Genomic DNA, 16,265 nt, shown 5'->3' with positions numbered 1-16,265 from the left:
ATTCAGGCCTTAACTGTGGAGTGTTGTTGGGATGAGGATATCATGTGACAGGCGTGGCTCCCTGCCCCGGCCTCACCGCCAGTTCACCACCTGCTGCAGAAATGATTAACAAACAATAAGAATATGCAAAGTGCAAACAAATTCCCCCTCGTGGTTTCATGTACAACCAGAGAGGTGACCTCGGGTGTGGCCGCACCTGCAGGAAGTCACAGATCCTGCTGCAGGGCGCGTCGGAGAGGGGGGTCGGTTTCACGCACCTCCCGTGTTTCACATGACCTCACAGCTCTATTCTCTCTTTTGTGTCTCGTCTTAGTGGCATCTCACCAAGACGTTTCACTGAGAACGAACTCGAGCCAAAAACGTCACCACATATAAAAGTGCAACATGTCTGACATGGAAAACCATCAAGCAGCAGCTGAGCTCCGGCAGGACGAGCCGCCGCACGCCCTCCCCAGATCCTCCTCATGATACACTTTGGTATTTTCGCCATGTTTACAGATGAGAAAGAAGCTGCTCTCACCTTGTCCTGCAGGTCCTTTATGGTGGCGTAGTAGGCAGAGTAGTCGTTCCCCTCTACTTTGGTCTTCTTCTCAAGGAACTCCTTGATCTTCAGCTCCAGGTTGGCATTGGCCGTCTCCAGGTTGCGCACCTTCTCCAGGTAGGAGGCCAGGCGGTCGTTCAGGTTCTGCATGGCCATCTTCTTGTTGTCTGAGATATCAACGGCGTCGGCCAGCTCGAAGCCACCAGACCCGAGACCTGCGGCAGCAGAGGAGAAGTTCCTGGGAGCGCTTGTGCTGGAGATGCGGACGTTGTGTCCCCCGGCGCCGCCGTACATGCTGTCGGCCCTCATGGAGCCGGGGCGAGATCCTGAGAGACGGTAGGACAGGTTGGACATGCTGGAGACTTTTTTCTGCTCTGGACAGAGACGAGGAGAGAATGAACCGGAGACCAGCTCAAGCTGCTTTTATGCAGGTGAGGGAGGGATTCAGATACGGCCCCCGCCCCAGCGCAGCACTCCACCCATACCCCCACCCCCACCATGCCTCGGGGCAGGCTGAAAGGAATTTTGTATGTGCCTTTCGAAATCTACGTCCATACCTGAGTCTCTGAGGTGAGTGGGTGTCCCCCCCTCCTCAGATCTGATTCATCGTTTCAAACCGAAGTGTCCTCTCTTCCACGTCCAACGGATTCCTGCCATCGTGTCGCAGCTTGTCTGTTGTTTCTGTGTGTTGTTTTTGTGCCCTGCAGGCCTGCAGCTGCTCCTCCTCCTGCTTATTGTGCAACCAAACAATGAAACACTTTGTTCCTGGCCTGCATTCTGCCTCCACCTGCTGTCAGCAAACACGGAGGGACAGCGCTCCACACCAACATCAGGACAAGAACAACACGGAAAAACACGGAAACACGATTATCTAAGATATTCGTGTGACGAGGCTGTGATTGGTGTGTTTGTCACGCTACGAATCAGGAACTGCTGTTTGAGTAAATAAATGAAATCAAAATCTTCAGACAGTGAAGCATACGTCTGTACATGCTCACACTTCTTAATGTAGTGTTTCAGTTCAAATGTTTAATGAGGTTTATATTAGCCTGTAGTGCAAATATGGTCCCTGAAGGGTTTGATTCACCTCAAGGTCAAAGGTCAAACCTTCCTGTACTCTTCATTTTACTCGACAGTGACCTTCTTGTGTCATTAAATAAAAAACAAAAAACAAAAAATAAGGTGACAAACCACACTCCAAGAAATGCTGCGTTATTTTCAGCTGCTGGGTAAAAGCCGCAGGTTCGTGCGTCGGGTTATTGTCACCAAATACTGGTTCAGAAATCATGACTCAGGAGTCGGTGATGTGCCGGGTTCTTCAAGAACTTGACTACTTCTGTTGGGTCATCGGTCGGGTAGCTTTGATCAAATATTGGGTCAAAATTCCACCCAAGTGTTGGGTTGAAGATAAGCCTGAGAAGAAGCCACATCTTTCTTCACAAACTGCCTTTTTCAACCAAACTGTGACCTGATCAGATGTCACTGGACTTCTCCTCTACTATGAAATAAAACATGGTAAGAAAAAGTGAAATCTAGCAGTTTGAAAATTACAGGGTTGATAATTTATTGGTTTAATCTAGAACTTCACCAACTCATTAAACGTCTTTTAACAGATAACACCGGCTGTGATGAAGAAAGTTATTCTACTTAAAAAGTTTCTACTTTAAAGTTGTTCTTTGACATGAGGCTGAGGTTGTCAGATCACAGAACGAAGGCAGTTTGAGATTGGGTGCATTTGTGGGGAAAAGGTAAAAAACAGAAAAAGCCTACGATGACCTGGATGACTGATGACCTTCACAGACATTTGTAGTCAGCCTTCTGGTTGTCAACACACAGGCTGTTGTTAAAGGGTTAACCCAGGGGTGGGCAGTCTCAGGCCTCGAGTGCCGGTGTCCTGCAGATTTAGATCTCACCCTGGGTCAACACACCTGAATCACAGGATTAGTTCGTTACCAGGCCTCTGGAGAACTTCAGGACATGTTGAGGAGATAGTTTAGCCATTTAAATCAGCTGTGTTGGATCGAGGACACATCTAAAACCTGCAGGACACCGGCCCTCGTGGACTGAGATTGCCCACCCCTGGGTTAACCTGTCTGGGCTGAGAGTGTCGGCTGCACTCAGACCCTGCTCAGCTGATCTGCTCTTGCTACTCGGTGACACTGGGTGAAAGCAGCCTGTCATTACTTCACAGACGAAAGTCGCCGACTTAGTTGTCCGAACGATCGGTCCCGAGTACACAAGCTGTGTGATCACACTTGCTTATATTTTTTAAACTTATATCTATGTACATTCCCTTGAATGAAAATAAGAAACGTTATTCTTGATAACATTTGAGTATTGTGATGGACCGAGCAGTGAAGGAACGTCAGGCACAGGTTAGAGTTTTTTTTATTTGACCCTAAATCACACTTGGTTAAATCAAACAGAGAATTTAAAATCTCGGGCTAATAAAAGTCAAAGTAACAGAACTCTGGCAACAAACAACACTACTCACTCAAACTGACTAACCTACCTGAACGAGACGAAGGGCAAACACAGAAAGGCGTAGAAACATAACAAATTCCATTTCCCCCCATTATCCAGAGTAGTGGTATGACCCAATTTGCAGACCTCCACATAGGCTTGCTCCGCCCCTTTTCCACCTTTTCGCTCATCAACCAATGGACTGGGAGCAGCTGCCACTGAACTCAGGAAACAAAGAAAGATTAAATCATACATAACAGTGTAAACTAAAATGTGCACTCATTTTAGAGTACAGTGTTATGTGATTGGATAAGTCCATTCATTCTAAACCAAAACCAATTCTTTATTACCCTGTAAATTAAATCCTATATTTAACCTCCTAGGACCTGTCATGTCCACATATGTGGTTATTTAGACCAAAATACTAAATTTTGCTCTACAAGGGCCTGACGTCCACTTGCGAGGAAATTATACTGCAGCTGTTCTATTGTGTCACGGCAGCAGTCATGTGGTGGAGTTAAATGAGGACCCGAGATGCAAGAAACGGCGAGATGCAGGTGAGCGTTTATTCACAAAGGCTGAAATACACAGAAACGAGGGTGGCGAGGACTGCACGAAGACACAAACCTAAACTGGGGAAACTAATAAACCTGAACACACAACAGGGAGAGGAGCACGAGACACGGAGAAATACCAGCTAATGCAGAGAAACACAGACAACGTGAAGAGGAGCACAGGAAGACACACAATATAAATACACACACCAGGTAATCAGGAAATGGCACACAGGAGGCGACACAGCTGGAACTAACGGACACGTCGAGACACAAACCTACAAAGTAAAACAGGAAGCTCACAGACTGTTTTACAACACAAACTCGGGGACACAAACGGAGCTCAGAGGACACACACAGGTAGGGCTGATACAACACTCAAGCACTAAACACAAGAACCAAACCCTAAGAACTAATAGCAACATCAGGATTAACACAAAGCACGAGGTGATGCCAAAAGGAAACACAAAACGCTGGGTCAAAATGACCATCATGACATACTGAAATGTTGAATGAATGTGTGGCTCTCATTTTTCGTAAAAACAAAAATCTGGTAAAAAAAATCTGGTGATTCTTTGTTTTTACATTCATCGGGTCCCAGTCAGCCCAAATATCAAAGATACATTAAAAATGCTGCCGTGGAAGAGCTCGGGTCTCTGGAGAAAGACAGAAAAATGTGCGTGTTGGTAAAACCTCTGTCGTAACACTGATGCTCGCTATTACCCTGTGTGACTGTAACTGCAGCCATCACAAGTAGATTCAGTTATTCTAAAATTAACATTAAAAATGTTTTAACTTTAATTAAGTTTGAACATCCGTGAGGTTCACCTGACGGGACCTTTGGTTGCCAGTCTTGAAGAACAGCAGCACATCCACACATGAAGGACGGAGCATCCGGACACTTAATGGAGCGCTACAGAGAACGGCGAGCATTTCTTTGTGCATGAACGAAATCAGATATAAGTTTTTGTTGTTGTTGTGCACGCACACACACACACGCACACACACTATACTCTGTACACACCTATAATCTGTTGTTTCTGGCTGTTGGATAAGATCTCAGTTATAAATAAGTCGTTGTGTAACACGCTGTCATATCTCAGCTGCTCATCATCTTGCAGTAAAACCCGTCTGGAGGAAAATGTTTCCTGGGCGTCAGCACACTAGATGCCTTTAGTCCCAACATATCACCGAGCATATAGGGACGTAGATCGACCAGTAAATTGAGAGCTTCACTTTACCGGTCACTGCTCGTGTGGTCGACCGGCCAGTGTAGCCTGACCTGTCTCCCCAACGTGATGTTTGTGTATTGTATGTGCGGTCGGCACGGTATCATCTATCTTAATTACCCCTTCGGGATAAATAAAGTTTTTTTGACTTTGACTTGACTTTACATTCAGCTCTGTCGTCACGACAGACCGGTACAGCATCCGCATCACCGTAGCTGTCGATCTCCTTTCTCCCGTCACTTGTGAACAAGATCCCGAGATACTGAAACTCAGCACCTCTAAATCTGAGGCCATGGTCCTCAGCCGGAGAAGGGTGCAGTGCCCACTCCAGGTCAGGGACGAGTTCCTGCCCCAAGTGGAAGAGGATAAGTATCTCGGGGTCTACATGAAATCAGATTTTCAAAATTTATATTAATATTATATTAATGTAAGTTGGAGTAAGTGATGGTGATGTTGTATTTTAAAGACAACCCCTACAGCACAGCGTTGCCCCTGGACAACTAAGTTCTTTTATTTGACTTAAACGACGGCAGCCAATCAGAACGTACGAATAACTGTCAAATTTCAGTCCAGTTAGATGTTGGAGTCGCTATCAAGTCATTCAATTCAATTTTATTTATACAGCACCAAATCACAACAAATCACAACAAAAGTCGCCTCGAGGTGCTTTATATTGTACAGCAGATACAGAGAAAAACCCAACAATCATATGACCCCCTATGAGCAGCACTTTGGCAACAGTGGGAAGGAAAAACTCCCTTTTAACAGGAAGAAACCTCCAGCAGAACCAGGCTCAGGGAGGGGCGGGGCTATCTGCTGTGATTGGTTAGGGTGAGAGAAGGGAGACAGGATAAAGACATGCTGTGGAAGAGAGACAGAGGTTAATAACAGATATGATTCAATGCAGAGAGGTCTGTTAACACATAGTGAGTGAGAAAGGTGACTGGAAAGGAAACACCCAGTGCATCATGGGAATCCCCCGGCAGCCTACGTCTATTGCAGCATAACTAAGGGAGGATTCAGGGTCACCTGGTCCAGCCCTAACTATATGCTTTATTTATTTATTTATTTATTTATTTATTTATTTTGCCTGTCCCGTTTGGCTCTTTTGCATCAGAATTGTTGTCTAAAGGCAAAGAAAGATGCCCAACGGATTTACTTTACCAAATGGACCATCCCAGCCTTGCCGTAATGGTCCATTTGATTCACCTTTTATTGTTTATTTTATTTTCACTTACTGAATACGGGACAGACTTGACTGGGGGGAAAGAGAAACAGCTGAGAAGAGGGACGGGGGAGAAGGGCAAAAAACAAAAACCAACAGTTTGAGCAGAAAAAAAATGCATATATCGATCACCTGGATCACCTGCTGAGAAAGAAAAAAGAAAACAAGCAGCAGAGAACAAGAGTAATAGAATAAACAACGTCACAATGATATATGGGAATATGACAGTAAATACTAAATGTTAAACATTATTGTGCAGCACATAAGATCAACAGAACACAGTGTGCTTTGAGGTAGGAGCCAAAAAGGGTGTAGTTTGTGGGTGTGATCACCCGTGTGTACACCTGTGAGCATGGACGCGCTTGTTTTTTTAAAAGGTTCCTTCATGTAATGATCTGTTAGAGGGTGTGGGGGGGCCACAGCCCCGTCCTCCAGGGCATGAAGCAGGTATGGAGGAGATCAAAACTCCAGACATCCAGAGGCCCCCAGAACACAAGAGACCAAGGAAGACCAACAGAGGGGCAGCCGCGCCACTGTCTAACTATATGCTTTAGCAAAAAGGAAAGTTTGAAACCTAATCTTGAAAGTAGAGATAGTGTCTGTCTCCTGAATCCAAACTGGAAGCTGGTTCCACAGAAGAGGGGCCTGAAAACTGAAGGCTCTGCCTCCCATTCTACTTTTAAATACTCTAGGAACAACAAGTAGGCCTGCAGAGCGAGAGCGAAGTGCTCTAATAGGGTGATATGGTACTACAAGGTCATTAAGATAAGATGGGGCCTGATTATTTAAGACCTTGTATGTGAGGAGCAGGATTTTGAATTCTGGATTTAACAGGAAGCCAAAACAGGAGAAATCTGCTCTCTCTTTCTAGTCCCTGTCAGGACTCTTGCTGCAGCATTTTGGATTAGCTGAAGGCTTTTCAGGGAGTTTTTAGGACTTCCTGATAATAATGAATTACAGTCGTCCAGCCTGGAAGTAATAAATGCATGAACTAGTTTTTCAGCGTCACTCTGAGACAGGATATTTCTAACTTTAGAGATGTTGCACAAATGGAAGAAAGCAGTCTTACATATTTGTTTAATATGTGCATTGAAGGACATGTCCTGGTCAAAAATGACTCCAAGGTTCCTCACAGTGTTACTGGAGGCCAAGGTAATGCCATCCAGAGTAAGAATCTGCTTAGATACCATATTTCTAAGCTTTTCAGGGCCGAGTACAATAACCTCAGTTTGATCTGAATTAAGAAGCAGAAAGTTAGCGGCCATCCAGGTCTTTATGTCTTTAAGACATTCCTGCAGTTTAACTCATTGGTGTGTGTTATCTGGCTTCATGGACAGATAGAGCTGGGTGTCATCTGCATAGCAGTGTAAATGTATGCTATGTCTTCTAATGATGCTGCCTAAGGGAAGCATGTATAATGTAAACAGAATTGGTCCTAGCACTGAACCCTGTGGAACTCCATAACTAACCTCAGTGTGTGAAGAGGACTCTCCATTTACATGCACAAACTGGAGTCTATTAGATAGATATGATACAAACCACTGCAGTGCAGTACCTGTAATACCTACAGCATGTTCTAATCGCTCTAATAGGATATTATGGTCGACAGTATCGAACGCTGCACTGAGGTCTATCAGGACAAGCACAGAGATGAGTCCACTGTCAGAGGCCATAAGAAGATCATTTGTAACCTTCACTAAAGCTGTTTCTGTGCTGTGCTGAGCTCTGAAACCTGACTGAAACTCTTCAAATAAACCTCTGCAGATGATCTGTTAGCTGTTTGACAACTACTCTTTCAAGGATGTTTGATATAAAGGAAGGTTGGAGATTGGCCTATAATTAGCTAAGACTGCTGGGTCTATGAAGATTAAATATTTTCAGGGTTTATATGATTTGTTTGTTTATGAGCAGCTTTCCTTTGATGGTGTCTGACAGCCGAGTTAAAACTCATCCACCCATCCACACACATGCAGTATGCTGGTTCATATTTGAGGGACTTCCTTGGATGCTTTTCATGTAGCAGTAAAACCGGTCTGCTGGGGATCAGCTTCAACACTGCAGGCAAATGTTTCCATGTAATCAGCACAATCACCTGACTTCCTTTTTCAGAGTAAGGAACATTACAGCGTGTAATTGGACTGTAGTGTAGTTATATTATTTATATGAAACATGTATTAATAAACACAGATGCGCTGATGTGACATTGTAAAAACGTAAAAATAAGAAAAAGTCAAGCAGTGCACACACGATTTGCAACCTCTGAATTTTACCTTTATTTTACACTTAGATAATGATAAGTATTGTTTGTCAGGGTAGGGCCTCCCTCAGCTCACTGTGTTGTGTCTCCTCCACACTTGGGTCTCGAGAGTTTGTTGCAGTCGTCAGAAACATGCTGAGTATAAATATTGTGCAACAAATTCTGGTGATAATATTTATCCCCAAAGCAGAGTAATGTAGAATCACTTAATATTAAAACATCTTGGACCTGAGCGGACTTCTGTTGGAGAGAACAATGGAGTAGGCCGAGGCACGTGCAGCGAGGGGGGTGGAGGGGGCTTGAGCACCTGCCCCTTTCCTCTCGGGTGCCCCAGGTGCCCTTTTCTTTCTCTCTTTTTTTAATGTGTGTGGAGTCCTGCCTGTGCCCCTCAACAAAAACATTTAATTATAAATCCTAATTTTGCTCAATAAAAGCATCTTGCTCGCATCAGTCACATGAGGACTTTTAACCAATGCTCGGCCTCGACAGCAGAGCACGTCGGTTATGAGCCAGGAAGAGCTTGCAAAGAGCACGCACATTTTTTTCCGCCTGAGCGGTGCGAAGCTGTAGGAGAAACACACAAATTAATTGGGAGCCGCAGACTGGTGCCACAAAAACCAGTAAGTAGTACAGCGTACACTGTAGACTACACCACACAGCAGTGTTACTATGTACATGTTGTTCAGTTGTCTTGTAGCAACTGACAAACTGAAACAAATGAACGTGTGTGTGTGTAACCGGTGTGGTTCTGCGCTGTGTCTGATCCTGACGATAAAAGGTGAAAGAAAAACCTCCAAATAAATAGCTGGCTCGCTCCAGCTCCTACGACCAAATACAAACAGTGGGGAAGAGGGTTAGCTCAGCCCACCACAACTTCCAAGCTAGCAAGAATGATCTATTCATGCTAGCGATCACGTTCCCTAGAACACACATATGGCACACACGTACTACACATCTAACAAAAAACAGGCATAATGATGGCAATAATTGAACTAAAATTGCAATCAGAAACATCAGGGTGGCTAAATATGCATTATATGTGTGTTTTACAGTGTTGGAAAGAAATGACACCGACCGCTCCCACAGGGGGATTGTAGAAAAGGGGAGGGGCCAGAGGGGTGCACTGTATATATAGGGTTGCACCAAAGAAGAACAATGAGGAGGGGCTCTAACTGATAATGAACATAACTACAGGCTTGGAGGTCCTAAAAGGCAGGTATAACAGGAACGGTTTGTGGGTTTAGAACACATTTTGTGTAATTATAACAACATGTGATTTATGACCCTCTTACATGTGTGCAACAGCATGACAAACATTACTTTTATTAACTGCACAGGTGTGAGGGTCATTAGCTGCTAGCTAATTGGGTAAGAGTGGGTCTGTAGCTTTGTGTAATTATGATATTGTAAAGTGTAGAAGTAAATTTAAATGATATACAAAGAGGTGTTTACAAAGGTTATAAAGTTAGTTATGTAGCTATTTGGTGGTTACGTGTTTTGATATTTACATGTTTACACGTTTGAATGTTTAGATATGCATGTTCAAACCAGTAATAAGTATGTGTTATATCTACCTGGTTGTTTTCCCTGTTTTGATCTGTATGAGATTTCCTGGCTTCTGAGAGGACAGTGAAGTATTCATGCACACAGGAAGTGTGGGTTGTTGTTGCTGTGTGCTGAGAGTAAAGAGGCTGCTAAAAAGTTATCCGTCTCCATCTTGCTGTTCCTAATTATTCAGAGAGATTCCAAACCATCTGGTGAACCCTCACGTTACAATATCATGAAGAAACAAACGTCCAGCCTGGAAGTAATAAATGCGTGAGTGCAATCTTCCCGCTCTATCTCAGTCATTTGTCCTTTGACTGCATCTTGCATCTTCACAGAAACACTGTCACCAACTTCACACCTTTAACCAGCTTTTGAGTGAATCGTCCAATTACATGACAGTTTCCGAAGATGAGGGACCTGAAATTACTGTGACTCAACAGCTAACACAGTATATTTGATCACTTCCTGGACCTGATTAATTTAACTGAACTTAATTTGAATTTCAGCCCAAACAAAAGACACAAAACGCATTTTTATTCTGAAACTCCTCAGCGGATTTTTATTTGCATGTTCATTTCTGTGAGAGCGCCCTCTGCTGGAACTCACAGGGTGACCTCTTCTTTGTGGGAGCTCACCACCTTCCCGTCCACGACCTCCTCTACGATGACGATTTGTTTTTTGGTGGTGACGCTGGAGGAGGCGGTGGAGGAGGTGGAGGAGGAGGTGGAGGAGGTGGTGGTTTTACTGCAGTAGGAGACAAACAGGACCGTCTGGATTTAATCACTGAACATAAATATTTCAGAAACATTTGTTTGCTGTCACTAAAGCATTTTTCATATTTGTCTGTCCTAAACGTTTTTACAGGTAAAGGCTCTGACCTGCCGGTGCCCTCTCCTTCGAGCAGCCTCCTGTACTCGGCGATCTCCATCTCCAGCCTGGTCTTGATGTCCAGCAGCCTCTGGTACTCGTGGGACTGCCGCTCCAGGTCTGCCCTCAGCTGCGACAGCTGCTCCTCCAGCATGAGTACCTGGTTCTGGTAACCAGACAGCTGCATGGCGTACCGGCTCTGAGTCTCAGCCAGCGTGCCCTCCAACCCGGCTTTCTGCAGGAGGCACAGAGGAGGAGGCTCAGTGTGTTTTCTGGAAAGCTATGAAAACCTTTGTGTGCTGTGATACTGACCATGCTGAGCTGTGACTGCAGCTCGATCTCCAGGCTCTGCAGCAACCGTTTGAGATCTGTGAGCTCTGATTTGGACGTCTGCATGGTTTCTGTGCTGGCGACGACTTCTTTGTTCAGCGCTTCGGACTGAAAGGACCAAAAACAATGTTGTGATGTTTATTTAGATCAATATTAAGTCATTCACCCCTCGTCCATCCAGCCACCAGGTATGATGCACCCATCATGCTCGGTGTCTACAAAACAAGCCATTAGTATTATTGTGGAGTCTTTACAACAGCTGGTTGTGGTTTCTTCTGTATGAATAAAACTGAATGGAAAACCCAGAAACATCCTGGTGATGCTAGAGAAGAAGTCAGAGGCTCATCTTCTGGGATTGTTTATCTCCTGAGTTAAAAATCCTGCCTCACCTTCGCCTGGAACCAGGCGTCCAGTTCTTTGCGTTGCTTGGCAGCGAGACCCTCGTAGTGCTCTCTGATCTCCTCCATGACCTTGTTGAGGTCCTCCTGAGGAGCAGCGTCCACTTCTACGTTTACCTGACCGCTCATCTGAGTCCGCATGGCCAGCAGCTCCTACAAATACAACCAGGAGGCACATTAATGGACATCTATTAATAGCTGGGATATTATTTATCCCCAAACACAGAGCAAGAACTCACTGACCTCCTCGTGGTTCTTCTTGAGGAAGACCAGCTCCTCCTTCAGGCCCTCGATCTGCATCTCCAGATCGGTCCTGGTCAGAGTCAGCTCATCCAGGACTCTCCTGAGCCCGGCGATGTCGGCCTCCACGGACTGACGCATGGCCAGCTCGTTCTCGTACCTGCAGAAGAACACAAGCATTCAGAAATTTCCCAAACAATCAGAAACAGAAAAACCTCATTTGGTTGCATCTAAGCCGTCGAACTATCTGCAAACCAATGACTCTCTGAGCAGCAGTGAAACTGAAACTGAAAAGAAGAACGTTTAAAGTAAAAGCTCTGCTGTTTGAAATGTTTTGGCTTCAGCAGGAAGAAGTTGCTTTTACTTTGAAGGCCAGCGTTCGTTGCTTCCTGTTTTACTGCCGCTCCGCGAGAAGTTAGGATTGTTTGCGCACGAGCTGCTCTCCTCCATGTAAACGTGACTTTAGCGCTGGACTAGTAACCACAGCGGTGGTTCTCTCTCGCCCAGCGACAGGGGGACGCACACTTCTGTGCTGGTTAGGCTTTTTTTGTTTGCCAGCATTAGACAAGTTAACATCACATGGTTAGTGGTCATGTGACTGCAAAGCCTGAATAGTGCTAATATACAGCAAGAGCTACCTTAAGGAAATAAGAGTGACAGTGAGTGAAAAGTGGGTGTGGTTTAGGATCTGAAAGAGCGTTATTTAATTATGATGTCATGCTGTTGTTTGCAGGCGTGACAAAGTCATAAATTAAAAAGCTAGCTGCACACAGCTGTGGAGTTACTGTTACATTTTTTCTTTATTTTCTGTTGCTTATTAAAATCTTTTCAAGTTCAAGTTAAAATTTTATTCACCACATGCAGTGGAATGAACCCGCCCCCCGACCTTACACACACAACACAGACATCACATGGGGATACAGTCAGAGAACGGTAGCGTTACAGAAAAACACTGAAATGTACACTACAATGGGAAAGTACAAGAGGAAAAAAAGAGACCTCTGCTCATGCTGGGCTACAGGAGGACAGCATGAGAACAGGAAACAAAAAAAGTCTTTTAAAAACTCAGACTGAGGTCTTAAGATTAATGTGTGCTTCCCCTAAACACGAGCCACTACGAGTCCCCCTGATTCATATTTGACTGGAAAAACAAACCCTGAAATATGTTTTTCATTCATACTCAACATGTCATAAATGAACTGCTGGCTTCATTAACAAACTCGTTCACTCACTTGAGCCTGAAGTCTTCAGCGGCCAGCTTGGCGTTGTCGATGCAGAGGTAGATGCCACCGTTGATTTTGGTAGCATCCTGGATCTGAAGGTGAAAACAGGGCAGTTTAAGAATATCCGATTTTACAGGTGAAGACAAACTGACAGAGCACCGAGTTCAGCTTTATGTGATGATGTCATCTTAAATATAAATGATACATTTCTGCAGTGAGGTTTTTAATCTGCTCATTTCTTTTATCTTCGCGCCGCACAAACAGATTTTCTTAGTTTCTGTGAAAAGTGATGAAAGTGTGAGGCTGTGATGTCACACCTTCGTCTTTCTCGGGTGTTTCCTTCTGTTCTGACTCTTATTCACCTTCACATCCTCCTTTGTGTTTTTAAATGCTTTGTGGTGCTTTACTCTCTGACTGCACTGCTTTTTTCTGCTTCAGGAAACAGATCCTGGAGCTGAAGATGAAGCTGATGCAAGGCTGAGCAATGCTGTGCGTGCACCTTGGTCATGTGACTAAACAAAGGTGAGCCTACCTTTGCATGCAGCTCTGCGATGGTTTTGTAGTACTGGCTGTAGTCTTTGGAGGAGGGGGAGGTCTTCTTCTCCAGGAACTCTCTGATCTTCTTCTCCAGCTCGGCATTGGCCGCCTCCAGCTTGCGCACCTTGTCCAGGTAGGAGGCCAGACGGTCGTTCAGGTTCTGCATGGTGGCTTTCTCATTGGCAGAGAGCCCAACGCTGTCACCAGCACCACCTCCAAACCCGAAACCACCGCCACCTGCTCCACCGCCACCTGCTCCACCGCTGAAGCCAAAGCTGTAGGCAGATCCACTTCCACCTCCACCTCCACCACCGCCACCACCAAACAGAGACATTGCGGATGAAGCAGTAGACATTCTGACTCCTCCCATGGCGCCGGAAAGGGACCTGCTGCTGCCCCGGAACATTCCCCCACTAGCAGACCTGAAGGACATCGTCTCGTGTGATGATGAGGATGAAGGATGCTGTCTTTCTGCTTCAGCTGAAGAGGAGAAAGTGGAGCGCTCAGACAGCGCAGGATTTTTTATACTCTCAGATGAGCGAGTGAGGAGGAGGAGGGATGATGGTGAGCTGGCGCCGAGCCTGGGAGGAGACACCTGTGATTGTTTCAGTCACGAACAGCAGAAAGCTTAATGGTTTAGGGTGTGCCTAAGAATGTGGAATCCACTCACAGTCAACACAGTGAATAACAGACATCACGCCAAGTTTCATTTCACATCAGAGGGGCTGACAGGTTCGAGGAAACCAGTTCAGACACAGATGATATTTAGTTAGAGCCTCCGATCAAGACAAATCCTGTCTCAGCCGCACAGGAGTGACTCTCCTGATGTGTTGTGTTGCTTTCATGCTCGTTTAGCAGTTTAATCTTCAGTAAACTGAGGAGCAGCTGAAACTCGAGGTCCAAAGTTCAACCAAACACTTCTGAAAAGCCGCAGAGCTCAAGAGATTATCCTGCATAAGCATTAACCCTTCGATTCTGAGCCGGAGAGAACCACAGCCCTGCAGCTTTACAGCCATTTTTCATCCACGCCTGTCCAGAGCCATAAAGCATAAAACACGTCCATTCGAGTCATCAGGGATATTTGACTGTCATACTTTAAAGTGAAATTTCAATCTTAGGTTTAAAATCAGTAAAGTGTTGCTCACTTTACTCATATTTTGAGTGTTAGAGCGTCCTAGTTGTTGACATAGTTATAGTGTCATGTTAAACAAACACAAAGCCAAAGGCGAGGTTTTCTGACTCCACGCCAGACGTGATGAGAACCTCGTTAAAGATGCAAACAAATTAAATTAAATCTGCATGAAATTTGTGATGCAAATAAAAAGAATTTTGCTGTTGTTTAAATTGAAATGATCTCACCTCCAGTAAATAATATGCCCAGTGCTCCTCCCGCTCTGTCCTGGCCCTGTCTGGGTCTGGTGCCCAGCCTTTCTCCGTCCTCCCTGTTCTCCTTTTCCTTGCAGGCTCCAGGTCGGCCCACTGCTCTGTTGGCCTTCAGACTGAGACGACTTGATGCAGTTACTGGACTTGTGCAGCTTTTCCATGCTCCACACAGCAGCACTGACCTGAGCCAATGTAGTCTGGAGTCCCAAGAAGGCTCCAGAATTTCATTATCTGGGCAAATGCTGCTGATCCTAACCAGTGTTGGGCAAGTTATTTTGAAAGCGTAATTAATAACAGTTACTAGTTACTTCTTCAAAAAAGTAACCGAGTTAGTAACTGAGTTACAATATTCTAAAAGTAATTAATTACTTGAAAAGTAACTATTGTGTTACTTTAAAAAAAACGTTTAACCCTCTGGGGTCCAGGGTATAAGCGTCCATTTTTAACTATTTTCCCTCCTAATTTCACCTTTAAAAACTATTTATTTGCCTTGTTTGGTCTCATCCTTTCAGCACAGCCTCACGTGTCTGAATTTATAGTCATGTTTTCATTTTGACAGACTGTACTAACACAACTGATCTAAAATCAGACAAAAAACATAAAATCAGAGTAGAAAAAGTGATATTTTTACTGTAACAACCACAAACATGTTTAATGAATCATATTTCATAACTTTAAATACAAATATAAACTGTCAGTTTTAAAATCATATACACAAGGTTTGCAAACAACAAAGTTATTTGCAGCCATTTACCTTTTACCCTTTTTTAATAACCATTTCAAACTGTTTACAGAACCATCAGCTGTTCTTCAATAAGATGCCACAAATTATTTGTGCCACTCCAAATATTTCTGTCCACTATAAAGGAAACATCACAGCCTGATACCTGCAGGTCTGACAGCAGCAGGTGTATCACTCCTGTTTCTACCTGGAGACAGCAGTCGCCTCATTGTTCTGACACACAACACAAAACTATCCACAACACTACACACTAACTACACAAGACAACACATTAACTACACACTGCAAACACGCTAAACGTCACAAACCTCTCACATCTCAAAGCTCTCTCTCTCTCTCTCTCTCTCTCTCACTCCTAAATCTTCCGCCTCTTCCTAAACAACCAAATGTCATGTGGCCATATCATTTTTTCATTGGTCGACATGGTGCATTTTTCCACCAACAGGAACGGGGTGGCTTTGGTCAAAAGTAGTGGTGCAACGATCAAAAATCTCACAGATCACGATTTTAAGTCACGGATCAGCAAAAATAGGAAAAAGAGACAAAAATTCGACTCGTTTACTTATTTAAGTATTTTTTGCCTATTAAAAAACATTCAACTGAAGACTCATTCCACTCACTTATATAAATAAAATAAAAACATTTCTTGTTCTGATTGTGGACATTTTACGAGGACAGAAAAGGACAGATGAGCTGCCCCGATGGCCTGATGTGACTTGATGGTGCGA

The 16,265-nt window shown here is 44.4% G+C and overlaps 1 protein-coding gene across 1 annotated transcript in view; it reads right to left on the bottom strand.

Annotated features, from left to right (window-relative positions):
• Positions 1–13,860, bottom strand: part of LOC308411352 (uncharacterized protein) — an 18,077-nt gene extending 4,217 nt beyond the window's left edge. Inside the window, exons 1-8 of the mRNA XM_080905236.1 lie at positions 13,408–13,860; positions 12,885–12,967; positions 11,656–11,812; positions 11,404–11,565; positions 10,997–11,122; positions 10,696–10,919; positions 10,432–10,561; positions 521–961 (exon numbers count right to left, since the gene is read on the bottom strand). Of these exons, the coding sequence (XP_080761362.1) occupies positions 521–961; positions 10,432–10,561; positions 10,696–10,919; positions 10,997–11,122; positions 11,404–11,565; positions 11,656–11,812; positions 12,885–12,967; positions 13,408–13,845 (1,761 nt within the window). The 5' untranslated portion in view covers positions 13,846–13,860. The remainder of the gene's footprint in view (positions 1–520; positions 962–10,431; positions 10,562–10,695; positions 10,920–10,996; positions 11,123–11,403; positions 11,566–11,655; positions 11,813–12,884; positions 12,968–13,407) is intronic.
• Between the last annotated feature and the right edge of the window lie 2,405 nt (positions 13,861–16,265).

The sequence above is a fragment of the Rhamphochromis sp. 'chilingali' genome, assembly GCF_963969265.1.
Source record: "Rhamphochromis sp. 'chilingali' genome assembly, chromosome: 15".
Taxonomy (NCBI): domain Eukaryota; kingdom Metazoa; phylum Chordata; class Actinopteri; order Cichliformes; family Cichlidae; genus Rhamphochromis; species Rhamphochromis sp. 'chilingali'.
The sequence above is the reverse complement of the archived record's forward strand: the minus strand, read 5'-3'. Positions and strand labels throughout refer to the sequence as shown.